General features: G+C 49.2%; 1 protein-coding gene across 1 annotated transcript in view; it reads right to left on the minus strand.

The window, feature by feature from the left end:
• IQGAP1 (IQ motif containing GTPase activating protein 1) overlaps positions 1 to 19,192 on the minus strand; it is a 313,620-nt gene that overhangs the window by 96,873 nt on the left and 197,555 nt on the right. Inside the window, exons 16-18 of the mRNA XM_075345867.1 lie at positions 5,855 to 5,945; positions 2,963 to 3,130; positions 798 to 940 (exon numbers count right to left, since the gene is read on the minus strand). Coding sequence (XP_075201982.1) covers positions 798 to 940; positions 2,963 to 3,130; positions 5,855 to 5,945 — 402 coding nt within the window. The remainder of the gene's footprint in view (positions 1 to 797; positions 941 to 2,962; positions 3,131 to 5,854; positions 5,946 to 19,192) is intronic.

Genomic DNA, 19,192 nt, shown 5'->3' on the forward strand with positions numbered 1-19,192 from the left:
TCCGGCCGGCAGGTTCCACCAGGGGCTGCGGATGGAGCACGGTCCCAGCACATGGATGACCGCTTAGGATCCCACTTCTCCCAGAGCCGCATAAGGGATGGTGAAGGAGACTGCATGTGGCTCCAGCGTCCGTACCCGCAATGGGTACCTCAACCTTAACAACACCGCCGACATAGTGGGGTGAGAAGGGAACATGCTGGGGACCCCATCGGGGTCCTTTTTTCTTCCATCCTTCATAACTATGTATGAGAATGCATGAGTGGATGTGTGCCTCCTTCCACACAAAGCATAAAACTGAGGAGCCCGTGGTCCACGGGAGGGTGTATAGGCAGAGGGGAGGGGTTACACTTTTTTAAAAGTGTAATACTTTGTGTGGCCTCCGGAGGCAGAAGCTATACACCCAATTGTCTGGGTCTCCCAATGGAGCGACAAAGAAACACATTTTTCTCCTCTTATCTATGTATATAGAAAGGCTATGTGAGGGCTTATAATGTACATAGGGGCGTGTGTGGGGCTCAAACTGTATATAGGGGAGCTATGCAAGGGCTCATACAGTATGTACTATGTGTACTTTCTAAGCTGCCCAGGTCCCTAGCTACTCTTAATCCACATCAGTCTGTACCTCACATAATTAATCATTGTCAGGCTTAATAAATGCACTTGTGAGCAAGAGTGGGTGCTGATAAACATTCGGTTATGGCAATCTTTCGTGCACTGCCTGCAGGTAGAGTCTCCATTACTAATGAGCACACTTCATATTGGGAAGTGTTGTCATGCACATCGCTATAACCATTTACCTGAATATCGTCCTTTGACAGCTGAGTGTTGTTCTGCACAAATCCTGGGGGCTCTTCCCAGCTCCCTTCATTACTATTCAAGTTAAAGTAATAATGATAACCGCCCTTCACCCAGTGCTGCACCCATTCAATTCCATTGTCTCCTAAAAGACAAGAGAAACGCTTTACATGAGGGATGACTTTAATTACGCAGCTCAGATATATCAATGCAACAACGAAGGCCATATTCTCCAACAGATAAATGATCACCAATAACACCCAGAATAGTAGAACAATATATATACAGTTAGGTCTAGAAATATTTGGACAGTGACACAATTTTCGCGAGTTGGGCTCTGCATGCCACCACATTGGATTTGAAATGAAATCTCTACAACAGAATTCAAGTGCAGATTGTAACGTTTAATTTGAAGGTTTGAACAAAAATATCTGATAGAAATTGTAGGAATTGTACACATTTCTTTACACACACTCCACATTTTAGGAGGTCAAAAGTAATTGGACAAATAAACCAAACCAAAACAAAATATTTTTATTTTCAATATTTTGTTGCGAATCCTTTGGAGGCAATCACTGCCTTAAGTCTGGAACCCATGGACATCACCAAACGCTGGGTTTCCTCCTTCTTAATGCTTTGCCAGGCCTTTACAGCTGCAGCCTTCAGGTCTTGCTTGTTTGTGGGTCTTTCCGTCTTAAGTCTGGATTTGAGCAAGTGAAATGCATGCTCAATTGGGTTAAGATCTGGTGATTGACTTGGCCATTGCAGAATGTTCCACTTTTTTGCACTCATGAACTCCTGGGTAGCTTTGGCTGTATGCTTAGGGTCATTGTCCATCTGTACTATGAAGCGCCGTCCGATCAACTTTGCGGCATTTGGCTGAATCTGGGCTGAAAGTATATCCCGGTACACTTCAGAATTCATCCGGCTACTCTTGTCTGCTGTTATGTCATCAATAAACACAAGTGACCCAGTACCATTGAAAGCCATGCATGCCCATACCATCACGTTGCCTCCACCATGTTTTACAGAGGATGTGGTGTGCCTTGGATCATGTGCCGTTCCCTTTCTTCTCCAAACTTTTTTCTTCCCATCATTCTGGTACAGGTTGATCTTGGTCTCATCTGTCCATAGAATACTTTTCCAGAACTGAGCTGGCTTCATGAGGTGTTTTTCAGCAAATTTAACTCTGGCCTGTCTATTTTTGGAATTGATGAATGGTTTGCATCTAGATGTGAACCCTTTGTATTTACTTTCATGGAGTCTTCTCTTTACTGTTGACTTAGAGACAGATACACCTACTTCACTGAGAGTGTTCTGGACTTCAGTTGATGTTGTGAACGGGTTCTTCTTCACCAAAGAAAGTATCCGGCGATCATCCAGCACTGTTGTCATCCGTGGACGCCCAGGCCTTTTTGAGTTCCCAAGCTCACCAGTCAATTCCTTTTTTCTCAGAATGTACCCGACTGTTGATTTTGCTACTCCAAGCATGTCTGCTATCTCTCTGATGGATTTTTTCTTTTTTTTCAGCCTCAGGATGTTCTGCTTCACCTCAATTGAGAGTTCCTTAGACCGCATGTTGTCTGGTCACAGCAACAGCTTCCAAATGCAAAACCACACACCTGTAATCAACCCCAGACCTTTTAACTACTTCATTGATTACAGGTTAACGAGGGAGACGCCTTCAGAGTTAATTGCAGCCCTTAGAGTCCCTTGTCCAATTACTTTTGGTCCCTTGAAAAAGAGGAGGCTATGCATTACAGAGCTATGATTCCTAAACCCTTTCTCCGATTTGGATGTGAAAACTCTCATATTGCAGCTGGGAGTGTGCACTTTCAGCCCATATTATATATATAATTGTATTTCTGAACATGTTTTTGTAAACAGCTAAAATAACAAAACTTGTGTCACTGTCCAAATATTTCTGGACCTAACTGATATATATATATATATATATATATATACACATTATATATTATATATATATATACATACACAAACATGCACGCATTATATATATATATATATATATATATATATATATATATATATATATATAATATATGTAAAAACCACGTGCAATGATTCTTTCCTATAGTGCCCTTCACGTTATTGAGGCCTGCTGGGCCATTCAAAATCTCAAATACATTTCTGTATTGCAATTTACCTGCCGATGCTTTTCGTTCCTTCATATCTGTCAATTCATTCTGATAAGTATCTGCACATTCAGCGGTCACCCCATAAAGTCCAACATCAGAGGACCGCAGGGCATGCAGGGTTTGGGCACTGTCACCCTTCTCTACTGCCTCATTAATAGCCAGGACACCACGAGAGACTGGAATGACACAGGGAAAATCACTGGTTATTGTAAAAGCTAGAATAATAGGACAACAACTGGCAAATATGTATATATTAAAAACTACATATTGCAGTGTGTGTATACAATATCTATCTATCCACACACACACACACACACACACACACACACACACACACACACACACACACACACACACACACCATAAATACTTTTTCAAGATACTGTATATAGGGCTTAGAAAAGGCCATTTAGGGGACACAGCTAGTTTGGAAGAAGATCCTCTGGTCAGATGATACCAAAATAAAGCTTTATAGTCTTTTTCTAAATGCAAAACGGTATATATGTGGCAAAAATTAACACTGCACATCACCCTGAAAACAGCATCCCTACTGTGAAACAGTGGTGGAAGCCTTATGCAGTGGAGATGCTTATCTTCAGCATGGACAGGGAAGCTGGTCACAATTGGATGAGGCTGAATACAGAGCAATTCTGAAAGATGTAGACTGGGGTGTAGGCTCATCTTCCAGCAGGACACAACCCTAAACATACGGCCAAAGCTACAAATTGAATGGTTTTGATGAAAGCATATTCACGTGTGTGAATGGCCCAGTCACAGTCCAGAACTAAATCCCTATAAGAATCTGAGACAAGACAAGAACATTGCTGTTCACAATTGCCTCCATCCAATCTCATTGAGCTAGAGCTATTTTGCAAAGAACAGGCAAAACCTTCAGCCTCTAGATGTGCAAAGTTGGTAGAAACATACCCCAAAAGACGTGCAGCAGTAAATGCAGCGATAGGTAGTCCAACAAAGTATTGACTCAGGGGGACTGAATACAAATGCACATCAAAATTTTACAATTAATATTTTTAAACTAATTAGAAAACCCTGGATCATTTCCTTTACACTTCACAAATACGTGTTACTCTGTGTTGATGTATGACATAAAATCTCAATAAATTACATTAAATTTGTGGGTGTAAAGTGAAACAAATGTGGAAAAGTTAATAGGGTATGAATACTTTTTCAAGGAACTGTATATTCTTTATAAAATATGTGTGTGTGTATATGTCAATCATTGGAGTGAAATGTCACCTCTATGGGAATTGATGGCGCTGTATCGTCCAGAAAAGCAATTTTACACATGACACTTTCAGAATTTCCTATGGGACATTTCAGAATAAGTGAACCCACACGGCTGCACTGTGGCTGCGATAAAACGTGCAATATTGAGGCGCTGACTTTCAAGACTTCTTTTTTTCCAAAGCCATAACTTATAAATGACATTATGTATGAAGAATGACAGGTTGCTTTTGTCCCTGCAAATCAATGGAGCCTATAGAAATACACGGATAGCTTCTGTTCACACCAGCATCATGGCTTCCTTTTATAATCAGAACCATATTGGCTATGCCAGATCTGCTTTCACATAGATCCCTGTGAATCCTAATGGATCACATTGATATTAATGGGGGGTCTATCGAGGTTCCAGTGCTATTGAGAGTAAACACAGCATTGCACACTCAACTACTCTTGTTTGCAAAATTACTAACCAATGGAGTCTTGTAAACCACGTGTGAACACAGCCTCGGCACACTTCTCAGTATTGGAAAAAGTGTCACGATACATAGGTCTTTTTTCAACCTAAGTAACTAAGTCCATCTAGTTCAACCTTCCTCCACCAAGCATACTTTTTGTCACTAAAGCGGGCTTTACATGCTAAGAGATCGCTACAGTGATCTCGTTGGGGTCACAGATTTTGGCCGCTGTAGCGATCTCGTTGTGTGTGACTCCTAGGAGCGATTTTGGATCGTTGCAAAAACGTCCAAAATCGCTCCTCGTTGACATGGGGGTCCTCTGCCAATTATCGCTGCTGTCGCTTGGGCGAAGTTGATCCTCGTCTATGCGGCAGCACACATCGCTACGTGTGACGCCGCAGGAACGAGAAATCTCTCCTTACCTGTCACACGCCAGCAATGAGGAAGGAAGAAGGTGGGCGGGATGTTCGTCCCGCTCATCTCCGCCCCTCCGCTTTGATTGGGCGGTCGCTTAGTGACGTCGCTGTGATGCCGAGCGAACCGCCCCCTTAGAAAGGAGGCGGTACGCCCGTCACAGCGACGTCACCGAGCAGGTAAGTACGTGTGACGCTGCCGTAGCGATAATGTTAGCTACGGCAGCGATCTTCACATATCGGCATAACGATAGGGGGTGGGTGCTATCACGCTCGTCATCGCTAGCATCGGCTAGCGATGTCGTAGCATGTAAAGCCACCCTTAGTCACTTATAACCAACAATGTTGTGTGTCCTGAGAGAATCATCCAGACCTTTTTTAAAAGTTGTTATAGTATCTGCCATTCCTACCTCTTGTAATAGGGCATTCCACAGTCTGACTGCTCTAACTGTAAAGAACCCTTTCTTATTTAGCTGCCGGAATCGCTTTTCTTCCACTCACAGTGTATGCCCCCTGGTCCTTAGAATTGTCTTTGGAAGGCATAAGTCATGTGTCAGTCCTTTATATTGACCACACATGTATTTATACATATAAATGAGATCTCCTCTGAGACATCTTTTTTTCTAAGCTAAATATATCTAACTTTTCCAACCTCTGACCATATGGGAGGCCTTCCATTCCTTGTAGTAGTCTAGTTAACCGCCTTTGAACTGGTTCTAACGTCTGAAGCAATCTATCGATGTTATGTTAAAAAGAAAAAAAAAATTGCCAGATGCCTTTTACATACATCTTTGTGCATCTTCTGTTTCTTTATTGGAGCGGAATATTCCATCCTGAATCTCATCCAGCCAAAGAACTGCAGATTCGTCCCTTGTTTCCTGAGAAGACAAATATATTGTAATAAAATTCATTTGGTCACAAGTTTTCGTGTTGTACATTTCTTTGCTTATCAGACCAGGCATGGATAAGCGGTCGTCACCCAGCAGAGGGCACTGTTATCCAAAATGTAAACTGTGTGTGGATCAAATACACAATCCACAAGAACAATATAGTCTATATTGTCAGGACACTACATTCCTCCCTAAACCAATAAGTATTTTACCAAATATTCTGCACGACAAAACCTAGGATAGAAACAAAATGAGCATGTATCCTGCAGTAAGTAAATAGTAATAGTATATATAAATAACATAGGGGACTTGGGAAACAATGTTTTTGATTAAAACAAGCATAGAAGCTATCCCACCGTGAGACGGGGTACCCAAATCGGGACGGACCTATCCTCTATTATTAAAATCTCACCTTGTGTGAACCGACCTCAATGTAGAAGCGGCAGAGCAGGACTGGATGCTATATCTGTGTTACGTTTTGTCTGTTAAATGGACTCTGTCAGCAGGTTTTTGCTATGTAAGCTGAGGTAAGCATGCTGTAGGGGTTAATAAACAAAAAGCAACTGTGCTTCTCTTATCTGAGTGTGTGTGCAATTGCTTACATAAACTAAAGGGTTTATTACCCTATGATAAACCTTGCTAGGTCATATCTAGGAGCCTGAGCCTGCTCCCTCCTCTGATTGACACCTTACAGAGAATGCACAATCTCTATTGAGAGCCGGGTGTGGGTAGGACAGCTCCCTGGGCTCAGCTACATGCTTAAAACTCAATGATTATGTGAAAATGGCTGCACCCAGTAATTATGTGATTCACAGTTGGATTCAGAATCTCCTTCCCTACATTATGTTGTCGTCAGATGAGGTAGCAAAAACCTGCTGACACATTACCTTTAAAGGGAACCTGTCAGCAGAAATGTCCCCTAAAACCTAACAGATTCCCCCTCTGCAGCTCCTGGGCTGCATTCTATAAAGGTCCCTGTTATGATTGTGCCCACTTTCTGACCGAAAAAAAGTGTTTATAAAGTTGTACCTTTTTGGCTTCTGATTCTGTAAATCCGTCACGGGGGCGGGCTGCCTGATGGCCGTTATTCTGCCCCCTGGTCCTGTATGCCGCCCCCATCGCTGATTTCAATACTTCTGGACGCCGCCCACTGCTCCAGCCATCCCCGCGCATGCCCAGTGCCCATCTCTCGGGGATGAACACTGTGCCCAGCGTCACCGCTGGTGACGTGCACGCAGGGTTAAGATTATGGGCGGTGCTGTGATGTTTATTCCTAAGCAACCGCCCATAATCGCGGGACCGCGCTTTTGGTGTAGTCACTGCTCCGCGCTCTTCCCATCTATTTCCTGCCTCGGGGCAAGATGGGAAGGAGGCGAAGTGAGGTCAGCAGCAGCGCGCTTGCGCAGAAAGAAGCAGGCCGAGGGGGAAAGCGCGGTCCCGCGATTATGGGCGGTTGCTTAGGAATAAACATCACAGCACCGCCCATAATCTTAACCCTGCGTGCACGTCACCAGCGGTGACGCTGGGCACAGTGCTCATCCCCGAGAGATGGGCACTGGGCATGCGCGGGGATGGCTGGAGCAGTGGGCGGCGTCCAGAAGTATAGAAATCAGCGATGGGGGCGGCATACAGGACCAGGGGGCAGAATAACGGCCATCAGGCAGCCCGCCCCCGTGACGGATTTACAGAATCAGAAGCCAAAAAGGTACAACTTTATAAACACTTTTTTTCGGTCAGAAAGTGGGCACAATCATAACAGGGACCTTTATAGAATGCAGCCCAGGAGCTGCAGAGGGGGAATCTGTTAGGTTTTAGGGGACATTTCTGCTGACAGGTTCCCTTTAAACAGCCACAGTGTGAACATGTTCTTATTATGCTGCATGTATAACAACTTATGCTCTGACTCTTTTCTTTGGTTTTGCAAATATTCTACAAGAGTCAAGAACTGACCCCTCATGGAAGAACACACAGTCCCATCTTCTAAACCTTTTGCTGTTGCAGGTCATTACATAAAAGACATTACTGACAAAACCCACACCAACAATTATCTTCAAATATTACAGATTTCTTTTATTTAGCTGGTGTTACAGATACACAGAGAACATACTGTCCAGCAATCTTTTTAAGTAAATTAATGAAAAATATTTATGTACTATAATGCCATCAAAACAACATAGATCATTGTAGCAGAAATTTTAGGCAGGGGCCACACGGGGCACTAGTGCGATCCTCGCATGACACTCTGCTCACGTTGGCAGCACAGCGGGAACCGAGTGTCATGCAAGTGTCACTGCGACTGAGGTCCGATCATGCGAATGGGGGGGCGGGTCGGCCCCGAGGAGGGGCGGGCGGGCCGCCGTTGCGGAGGAGAGGGAGGGATTTATCTCAAGCTTTCCTCCGTTGCCGGCTATTACCATTCTCGCCCTGCACTTGCAATACACCGGTGTAATGCGAGTGCAGTGCGATGTTTCTCTCGCCCCATAGATTTGAATGGGTGCGAGAGAAACAAGGATCGCATTGCACCCGCAGCATGCTGCGACTGTGTTCTCGGTCCGATTAGGGCTGAGAAAATAATCGCTCATGGGTGCTGGCACATAGGTTAATATTGGTCCGAGTGGAATGTGATGTTTTATCGCATTTCCCTCGCTCCGATTTTCATGCCGTGTGTCTTAGGCCTTATAGCCATAGTATCATATATAGGGGCTATAGGGGGCTCAGAGGAAGCAGTCACACCCAGGACATGTTGGCTGTAGGGGAATAAAGAGGTTTTTACTGTTGTTTCTTCATGAGCACACCGCTCCTTTGCTTCCTGGTTTTTGGGGACCTTGCGCTCCTAATGACTGACAGTTCTCATGCCTCTGCAGAAAGGTAGAAGAGCAGGGGAACTGGGGCCGGTAGGATCTATTTTCGGGCCAGCTAGAGAGCAGTGCTAGCAGGCTCTACAGCATAAGGTCTGCAAGCGGTGCTCGTTCATTACCTGGGTAACTATCCACTGTGAGACTGCAAGTTGGTCAGTAACATAGGCAATGAGCTGTACACAATAAAATGAAAATCCCTCTATTACTGAGAACGGAGAGAATTTTTAATAGGAGGTAAATTGCAAACTTGTTTGCTTTTCAATTTTACCCATTTCAGACCTGAAGCAACCCAACCCCTGGCACATAAAAATACACCACTATGTTAAATGGCAAATGGTAGGAGCGAGAAGTCATCATAGATTTTGCTTTTAGACCCAGGAGTTTGCATTTTACCTAATTACAGTGTTTTTGAATAAATAAAAAAACAGCAGATTTGGACACAGATTGTATGGACACCATAGTGGCTTATAGTATTGGGTGAGGCTTGGTTTGTTCTTATGGCAATATTGGATAAGGCATGGTTTGGAACATAAAAATTGGGTATGGCATGGTGTGGCATATACCGGTAGTAGTATTAGGTAAGGCTTATTTTGCACACAGCAGTATTGTGTTAAGCCCGCTTCACACACTACAATATATCTTACAATGTGTCGGCGGGGTCACGTCGTAAGTGCCGCACATCCGGCATCGTAAGGTACATTGTAGTGTGTAACAGCTTCGTGCGATTGCGAATGAACGGTAAAACGTTCATCGCATGCACGTCGTTCATTCCTCATGAATTGAACGTCAGGTTGTTCATCGTACCCGGAGTAGCACACATCGCAGTGTATGACACCCCGGGAACGATGAACAGATCTTACCTGCGTCCTGCGGCTCCCGGCCAGCAATGCGGAAGGAAGGAGGGGGGCGGGATGTTTACGTCCCGCTCATCTCCGCCCCTCCGCTTCTATTGGCCGGCTGCCGCATGACGTCGATGTGACGCCGAACGTCCCTCCCACTCCAGGAAGTGGACGTTCGCTGTCCACATTGAGGTCGTATGGACGGGTAAGTACGTGTGACGGGGGTTAATGATTTGTGCGGCACATTCCACAAAATTGAACGTGCCACACATACGATGGGGGCGGTTACGATTGCATACGATATCGTATGCAGAATCGTAACATGTAAAGCAGGCTTAAGGCATGGTTTGGCACATGGCAGTATTGAGTGAGGCATGGTTTGGCTCATGGCAGTGTGTGGGGTCCACCATCATCTGGCATAAAGTAGTATTGGGTATGGCATGGTTTGACACATGGCAGTGTGTGGAGTACACCATGGTCTGGCATAAAGTAGTATTGGATATGGCATGGCTTGACACATGGCAGTGTGTGGGGTACACCATGGTCTGAAATATAGTAGTATTGGGTAAGGGTTTTTTGCACATAGCAGTATTGGGTAAGGCATGCTTTGGCACGTGGCAGTGTGTGGGGTACACCATGGTATGGCATATTACAGCAGTATTGGGTACGGCATGGTTTGGCACATGGCAGAGCTAAGGAAAAAGGTAATATCTAAGTTATGAGAAGATCCAGTCTGGCACCATGAGTATTAGAAGTAAAAGGCTAGATGAAGAATAATCTCCATGGAGGTTTTCCAAAGACTGAGGAGAGGGTGATGTTTTTTGAAATGTGGTTACAACAAAACAGACAGTTTTAATGCACAACATTTTACAGAAAATGTTGTCATCCTGAATTGTAAGGAAATAAAAATGGAGATATTATTACATGGAAGTGTGCCTATTGTACCATATAAGCCCCAGTGGCATAAAACTATTCCGCCATAGAAACCAAGAGGCTCAGTTTCAGTAACGAGATGTGAGTAAATCAGTGAGGAAGGCTGCCAGCAACTACTTAGTCAAAGTCCTTTTTGTTCCAAGAGACCACACAGGTCTTTGGTGTCAAACACAACTAAACACTACTCACGCTTTGTGTATGCGCTGACTGGCAATATACAGCCATAAATCTTGCCAATGCTAGCAGGCAGAGGCCGGATGGCAGTTCTCACAAATCATAAACCACACATTCCTGGGGTCACACAATGAAGGGGTCAGTGATACACGTCAAGAAAAGTGTAAACCTCTACTGTCCTGGGAAGTACAAGGTGAGCGGATGATTAGTGCTACAAATTCCTAACCATCGGGCGATAAAGCTTACACTGGGGCTACACTCACACATCCCTGTTTGTTTCATGTAGTATTTATATTACCTCCATTTTGCAGCTGTGTTGTATTTGTTTTCATCTCATTCATTTTTAAAACCTGAAGCCATCGTACACAGTATGAACTTTCATTTATCCATAGACTGTTAATAATGGGTCAGTGATAAACTGACAAAACACGGAGGCAATACTGAATCAAAGAGGATTCTGTCCGATTTTATCCTCTTTACCTAATCCTCAGACTTTCATTGCGGAATCCAATCTGTAAAACAGATGAGAATAGGACGGGCTGAGTCTCAGGGATCGGACACATGAATCAGTGTTTAAAATTGATTTGTGTGTGACTGAATGAAACCCTATGGGCCCACCATGTTCTGTCCACTGAAAAGAAATGGCACACGATGTGTGCAGCAAAGCTGGGAATTTAGCCTGAGAAGGTCTGTTTGTTTTAAAGGTTTATTCCCTTTCGACAAAATTATTTTTATTATAGGGGTTTTCTCCCCCAAAAAAAGGAGATATTATTCAGATAAACTCCTGGGACCCCCCCAAGGTCAGCAGTAATCTGAGACCTAATCCAGCACTAATCACTTCATACGTCATCACTGCCACCATAGGGAAAATGACCGTGACATTACCGGACTGTGTGTAGTGCATGGAGGTGTTGGGTCCTCCACAGTAACCAATGCTCTTTGTAGACCCTCAGATAATGGAGGACGGTCCTCTATTAATAAAGTTCATTTATACCGACCGTTATTAAATACAACATTTACAGCAATCATATTTCTTCAATAAACCCTATTCTACTTGACTTGGCATCTGTGCTTAACCTAAACCAATCTATCTAGGTCACTCTCATATAAACTACTATCTATGCCACTCTGATACCAACCACTACTACCTATGCCACTCTGATACCAACCACTACTACCTATGCCCCTCTGATACCAACCACTACTACCTATGCCCCTCTGATAAAAACCACTACTACCTATGCCCCTCTGATACCAACCACTACTACCTATGCCCCTCTGATACCAACCACTACTACCTATGCCCCTCTGATACCAACCACTACTACCTATGCCCCTCTGATACCAACCACTACTACCTATGCCCCTCTGATACCAACCACTACTACCTATGCCCCTCTGATACCACCCACTACTACCTATGCCCCTCTGATACCAACCACTACTACCTATGCCCCTCTGATACCAATCACTACTACCTATGCCACTTTGATACCAATCACTACTACCTATGCCCCTCTGATACCAACCACTACCTATGCCCCTCTGATACCAACTACTACTACTTATGCCCCTCTGATACCAACCACTACTACCTATGCCCCTCTGATACCAACCACTACTACCTATGCCACTCTGATACCAACCATTACTACCTATGCCACTCTGATACCAACCATTACTACCTATGCCAGTCTGATACCAACCATTACTACCTATGCCAGTCTGATACCAACCATTACTACCTATGCTACTCTGATACCAACCACTACTATCTATGCCACTTTGATACCAACTACTACTACTATGCTCATCTATTGCCAACCTATGCAACCTTTATAACAACCACTTTTAAGTATCATTCCTCTCTTACACGAGGCATTCAGCCATTCTTACCTATGGTATAGGAAGAGCCCGGACTGCTGACCCGAAGGGGCTTAAGGGAGGGCTACATGACTAGGAGGGATGCCAGGCCATAGGGTTAATAAGGGGTTAATGGAGAAAGTCAGTTTGGGCGCGAAATTTGGGGGTGGTGCTAAGGGGCAGTTAGGATCAGGGGTCAGTGTGATTGGTCAGGGGGTGGTGGCTATAGGGGGTCGTATATAGGGCAGGTCAGAGGGGGGTGGGCCATTCCTACCTGGACGTGACTGGAATCGTTGTGGCTGGATCCCGAAGATGGAGGACTTCATGGCACAGATGAAGAGGATGGCGGAGCAGCGTGGACAGCGTTGGATGGACGAGCAGCTCCAGCGATGGTCCGGCGTCGGCGAGGAAGATGGGACCCCCCTGCCTCCGAAGCGGCAGCGAAGAACTCGGCCCCCAGAGCGCCTCAGCCCGGAGATGACGCCGAGGAGGAGACGGAGCCCGAGTGGATGTGCGGCGGTGGATCCGGGAGCCGGGACGTCGCGAGGCCCCGGCCGGAAGTCGGGCCGCGGGCGCCAAGGCAACGGGGCGGTGAGCGACACGGCCGGCCTCCCCTCCTCTTCCGGGTCGCGGCGCACGGCAGTGACGCGCGCGTCGCGGCCGCGTGACCCGGCGCGGTCACCTGACCCGGCGCGGTCACGGGGCCCGCTGCGCTCGCGTGACCCGGCGTCCCCCTGTGCTCCGGCGGCCTCACCTGACCGAGCGCGCTCACCTGACCCGCCGCGGTCACGTGGGGCGGCGCGGTCACGTGGGGCGGCGCGGTCACGTGGGGCGGCGCGATCACGTGGGGCAGCGCGGTCACGTGGGGCGGCGATGTCACCTGACCGGGCGCTGTCACCTGACCGTGCGCGGTCATGTGACCCCGCGTACTTACCCGTCCCGCCGCGTCCTCGCGATCCGGCAGGCTCGCCTGACCCGGTGCGGTCACCTGACCCGCCGCGGTCACGTGGGCCGGCGCGGTCGCGTGGGTCGGCGGGGTCGCGTGGGTTGGCGGGGTCGTATGAGCCAGCGGGGTCATGGGGGCCAGCTGGGTTGCGTGGGCCAGCGGGATCGCGGGGCGCAGATGAGGCCACAGTGGCGGCGGCGGCAAGGTTTAGGAGCAGAGCGGGGCCCATGCAGGAGCATGGGGTCCCAGTGGCGGCGGGGGAGTCCGTACGGAGACGGCCCGGATCAGCGGGGCCCGGCCTGGGATCGCAGCGGAGGGACAACGATGGGACGGCGTCGGGATCAGCTGGAGCACGCGGGGATGCCGGACGGCATGCCCCAGGCGGCGTTTATGTGGCGGAGCCAGCGTCTGGATCGTCGCGGAGGATGGATGGTGCTGCGGGCGGACGGGGCCTAAGGTCGAGTCTGCCGGACGGCGGGCTCCCTGGGCCTGGGTCCAGTGAGGACGAGGAGGCAACCCTGGAGGAGGACGTCGCGGAGGACGGCAACGGGGACCAGATCGTGGAGGTCGGCGAGGCGGCTGGAGTGCGACGCGGAGAACATGTGACGGCTGTTTCGGGATCTTCTCGGAGTCAGCCTGGTAAGACCACGGTTTCTTCTATTTCTCGTGCACCTGGTTTGGCTATGGATGGGGTGTCTGGTGATACGGATGGCGTGCAGGGCGTGAATGTGGTTGGTGGTACGGGTGGTTTACTTGGTGGCCCGAGTGGCGGGCGGGTCGTGAATGTGGTGACGGGTGACGGCAGTGTGGCATCCGAGTTGTTGAGGTTGGTTAGGGGTTTGTTTGCCCCTGTGGGGGGCCCTAGCTTGGTGTGGCAGGGAGCGACGGGGCAGGAGGTTGCGACTCCTGCGGTTGGAGGGGTTGCTGGTGGCAATGCGGTTGGTGAGCCGGTGGTGGCGGCTCCCGCGGCCCCAGCTGCGGCTCCCGCTGCCGCAGCTGCGGCTGCAGTGGACATTGTTCGATTGGATGACAAGGCGAGAGGGGAAGTGTATGTTTGCTTTGATGGCCCGTTGGGGGCGCATCTGAAGCAGGAGACCAGGGAAAAAATATGGAAGGATGAATATGTTGAAATATTCTCATTGCTTCCGTTGGAAAAGTTTAATCTGGATCGGGTTAAACCGGATGAGAGCAAAAAGGACGAGGAAGAACGGCGGCGTTATCGCCTTATTCCCCGCACTTTTCAGAACTGGTTGCAGGCCTTTGTGATACTGGCCGGTGTGGTGGGGGAAAAAGCTCCGGATAACTGTACAGCGCTTTTCTGTTATCTGGATTCTATCTGTGAGGCGTATAGGACCTATGGGGGGACTGCTTGGCTAAGATATGACGAGCAGTTTCGCCAGAGGAAGGCGGTCAGACCCAGTTTACGGTGGGACCACAAAGAAATTAGTCTATGGATGCGGCTGATGGCTGCGCCGAAGTCGGCATCACAGTCCTTTCCAGGGGGCACCGGCGGGGGATCATTTGGCACCTCGTCGGGGCCCAAAAAGGGCGTTTGCTGGCAGTTTAATGAGAAGGAATGCCGGTTTGGGTCTTCCTGCCGGTTCAAGCACGAGTGTTCGGGCTGTGGTGGCGCCCACAGTCACCTTAAGTGCTTCCGGAAGGGAAAAGGAAAGGCCGCGGAGTCTTCGTCAAAAAGGGAGGACCCCGGTGAGGGTAGATCGGATGGCGCCGTTTCTAAGTAGATACCCGGACCGGGGATCGGCGGAATTGTTGAGTGACGGTTTTAGTTTTGGTTTCAAGATACCGTCAGTGGTTAAGACGGGAGAGATTCGTTTAAAAAATTTGCAGTCGACGCGGCTACATGGTGAGGTTGTTGCGGATAAGTTACGGAAGGAGGTGGAGCTAGGACGGATGGCGGGGCCTTTTGATGCCCCTCCATTGCCGGACTTGGTTGTGTCCCCGTTGGGGTTGGTCCCAAAAAAGGAACCTAACAAGTTCCGGCTCATCCACCATTTGTCCTATCCTACTGGCCGGTCGGTGAACGATGGTATTGATCCTGAGCTGGTTTCGGTTTCGTATGTCCGTTTTGATAAGGCTGTGGAATGGTTAAGGAAGTTGGGCTGTGGTTCGCTGTTGGCGAAAACGGATATAGAAGCGGCCTTCCGCCTGTTGCCGGTGCACCCGGACAGTTTTCACCTGTTGGGGTGTTGGTGGGAGGACAAGTTTTATGTAGATTGTTGTTTGCCTATGGGCTGTTCAATTTCATGTTCTTATTTTGAGAAGTTTAGTTGTTTCTTGGAATGGGTAATTAAGGAGGAGGCGGGTCTAGATTCAGTGTTGCATTACTTGGACGACTTCTTGTGCATGGGGCCTGCGGGATCCTCGCAGTGTTCCCTTTTGCTTCGGACAGTGGAGCAGGTTGCTCGCCGGTTTGGCGTTCCGTTGGCGCCGGAGAAGACGGAGGGTCCGGTTACGGTTTTGAAATTCCTGGGTATCGAGCTGGATACGGTTGCCATGGAGTGCCGCTTGCCGGAGGACAAGCTGGTGGATTTGAGGCGTTGTGTTCAAGGGGCCATTGAGGCCAAGAAGATTCGTTTACGGGACTTGCAGTCCCTGTTGGGGAAGTTGAATTTTGCGTGTAGAATATTGCCGATGGGGAGAGTTTTTTCCCGTCGCTTGGCTCAAGCCACCACCGGTGTGTTGCACCCTTTGCATTTTGTGCGTTTGAAGGTGGAGCATAAGGCGGACCTGAGAGTGTGGTCCCGTTTTTTGCAGCTGTACAATGGACGGTCATTGTGGCTTCGTGAGGTGGTGTCAAATGAGGAGTTGGTGCTGTATACGGACGCGGCGGGATCCAGTGGATTTGGCGCATATTTTGGGGGGAGATGGTGTGTCGGCAGGTGGCCGGATTCGTGGCGGGTTTGCGGTCTGACTAGGAATTTGGCCCTGTTGGAACTTTTCCCTATTGTCGTGGCCTTAGAGGTTTGGGGACAGGATTTGAAAGACAGGAAGGTGCGTTTCATGTGTGACAACCTGGGGGTGGTTCAGTGTGTTAACAAGTTGACAGCTGATTCCCCCCCGGTGGTGGACCTCTTGCGTCATTTGGTGCTGAAATGTCTGGAGTTGAACTTGTGGGTCTGCGCTGTACATGTGCCGGGGGTGCTGAATTCTGTGGCTGATGCTTTATCTCGCTTCCAGTGGGACCGCTTTCGAATGCTGGCGCCGGACGCGGAGCAGCAGGAGACCGTATGGCCCGTCTGGTTGTGGGACCTGGTTTGCAGCCGGCCTGGGAATTGATCCGACATTCGGTGGCACCCAGTACGTGGCGCAGCTATAATTCAGCGTGGGACCGTTGGCTCGAGTTGGTTGATGAGGTGGGAGGTCATGTATCTGAAGGTGACAGAGTTTATTTAGTTTTGTTTATGTTGGGCAGGGCTAAGGAAGAAGGCCTTTCGTGGTCGGCCGTGGCAGGCAGGTTAGCGGGCATTTCCTTCTTTTTCAAGTTATTGGGCTGGAAGGACGTTACGAAGGATTTCTGGGTGCGCCAGGTGATGAAGGGTTACCGGAGGGCAGGGGCGCGCCGAGACCTTCGGCGCCCGGTATCTTTTGAGCTGCTGGGCAAGCTGTTGTCGGTGTTGCCTCGGGTGTGCTGTTCGGAGTATGAATGCCAGTTGTTCGGGACCGCTTTTGTTTTGGCCTTCTTTGGGGCGTTTAGAATTAGTGAACTGGTGAGCAGAAACACGAGGAGTCACGGAGGTTTGTTGCTGGAGGACGTGGAATGCGGTATGGATGTGGTGCGGTGTTGCTTGAGACGGTCAAAGACGGACCAGCTGGGTAGAGGTCGGATGGTGGAACTATGAGGTGTACCTGGTTTAGCGGAGTGCCCTGTCAGATGGCTGTCGGCGTTTTTAGAGGTGAGGGGAGCTCGCCCGGGGTCCCTTTTGTCCCACCAGGACGGGTCAGCCTTGTCGAGTTACCAATTTGTCTGCATCTTTCGGAGGTGCCTGCAGTGTTGCGGTCTCAACGAGGCTGAGTTCGCGTCGCACTCCTTTCGGATTGGGGCTGCGACTCAGGCGGCTCGTTGGGGTCTGGGCGCGCAGGCTCTCCGTAAGATTGGACGATGGGACTCGGCCAGGTTTCGATCTTACGTCCGGCCGAACTTGTTGTGAGCTATGGGTGGGGAGGGGGGGGGGGGTCGGGGGCTGTATTGGTTTGGTAATCATTACCCATTTTCTTCCTTGTGCCCCCCCCCCTCCCCCCCCTCCCCCTCTCCCCTGTTGTGTTGTCACCTTTTGTTTTGTAGGTTTCCCATTGTTGGTGTGGGTGCTCGGCCACTCATACGTGTATTGGGGGGCGTTCCGTGCGGGAATACGACCGGACGGCCGCCAGTTGGGGGTTCCCAGAGAAAAGGCTACTGTGCGATGGATCGGGGTCAGGGGCATGCTGTGGAGTGAGGTGTTGCCTACCTGGCGCCACCATTCGCAGCTGGACAGAGCACCGGACGTGGTAGTACTACACGCGGGTGGGAATGACCTGGGTCTCCGGGCTTCCAGGGACCTGATACAAGACATAAAATGTGACTGCCTGCGGCTCCTGTCTTCCCACCCGGGTCTAGTAATTGTCTGGTCGGATATGGTTGCGCGGCTGACATGGCGGCACGCCAGGTCGGTGGAGGCAGTAAACAGGGCGCGAAGTAAAGTGAATCGGGAGATTGGGCGGTTCATTTCCCGGGTTGGGGGTGTCTCTGTTCGGCACCCGGAGTTGGAAGCGGCGTCCGCCGACTTGTTGCGCCGGGACGGGGTCCATTTAAATTCGGTGGGAAATGATATTTGGGCCTTAGGGCTGATGGAGGGGCTTGAGAAGGCTTTGTTGGTGTGGGAGGACTCGCGCGCACAAGGGGTCATGCGAGCTCGCGGTGGCGGAAAGGAGGGGGGTGTCTGAAGGTGGGGGTTTGCACAGAGGAGAGGACGGAACCCAGTGCCGGAGCGGGTTACCTCTAGCGGTGCAATTGTTTGGTAAACGGGTCCTTGCTGGGTTGAGTCTCAGCGGGACGTAGTGGGGGCAACATCTGGCTTGGGCTCTCGAGTCGGTGTGTTGCGGCTGAGGGTCAGGAGACAGGCTGATGTTGCAAAGAACATTTTGGTTAACCTTCAGGTACCCCCCCCTTCCTTTTCGGGTTCTTCAATGAAGAGTTGTATTGTTACATGGCTGATGTTTATGTTATGAATAAATGGGGCTGCTGTGGCCTTTATATTCCAACGTCACACAGTGTTTGTGTTTATTTTAGATAAGAACCCTAGGGGGTAGGGTGTTGTTGGGGAAGGTCACAGGCCTTCAGTCAGACATTCCGGAGTCAAGGAAGAGCCCGGACTGCTGACCCGAAGGGGCTTAAGGGAGGGCTACATGACTAGGAGGGATGCCAGGCCATAGGGTTAATAAGGGGTTAATGGAGAAAGTCAGTTTGGGCGCGAAATTTGGGGGTGGTGCTAAGGGGCAGTTAGGATCAGGGGTCAGTGTGATTGGTCAGGGGGTGGTGGCTATAGGGGGTCGTATATAGGGCAGGTCAGAGGGGGGTGGGCCATTCCTACCTGGACGTGACTGGAATCGTTCCCGCCCGCCCGC

Source organism: Anomaloglossus baeobatrachus, chromosome 4, assembly GCF_048569485.1.
Source record: "Anomaloglossus baeobatrachus isolate aAnoBae1 chromosome 4, aAnoBae1.hap1, whole genome shotgun sequence".
In the NCBI taxonomy this organism is placed as follows: domain Eukaryota; kingdom Metazoa; phylum Chordata; class Amphibia; order Anura; family Aromobatidae; genus Anomaloglossus; species Anomaloglossus baeobatrachus.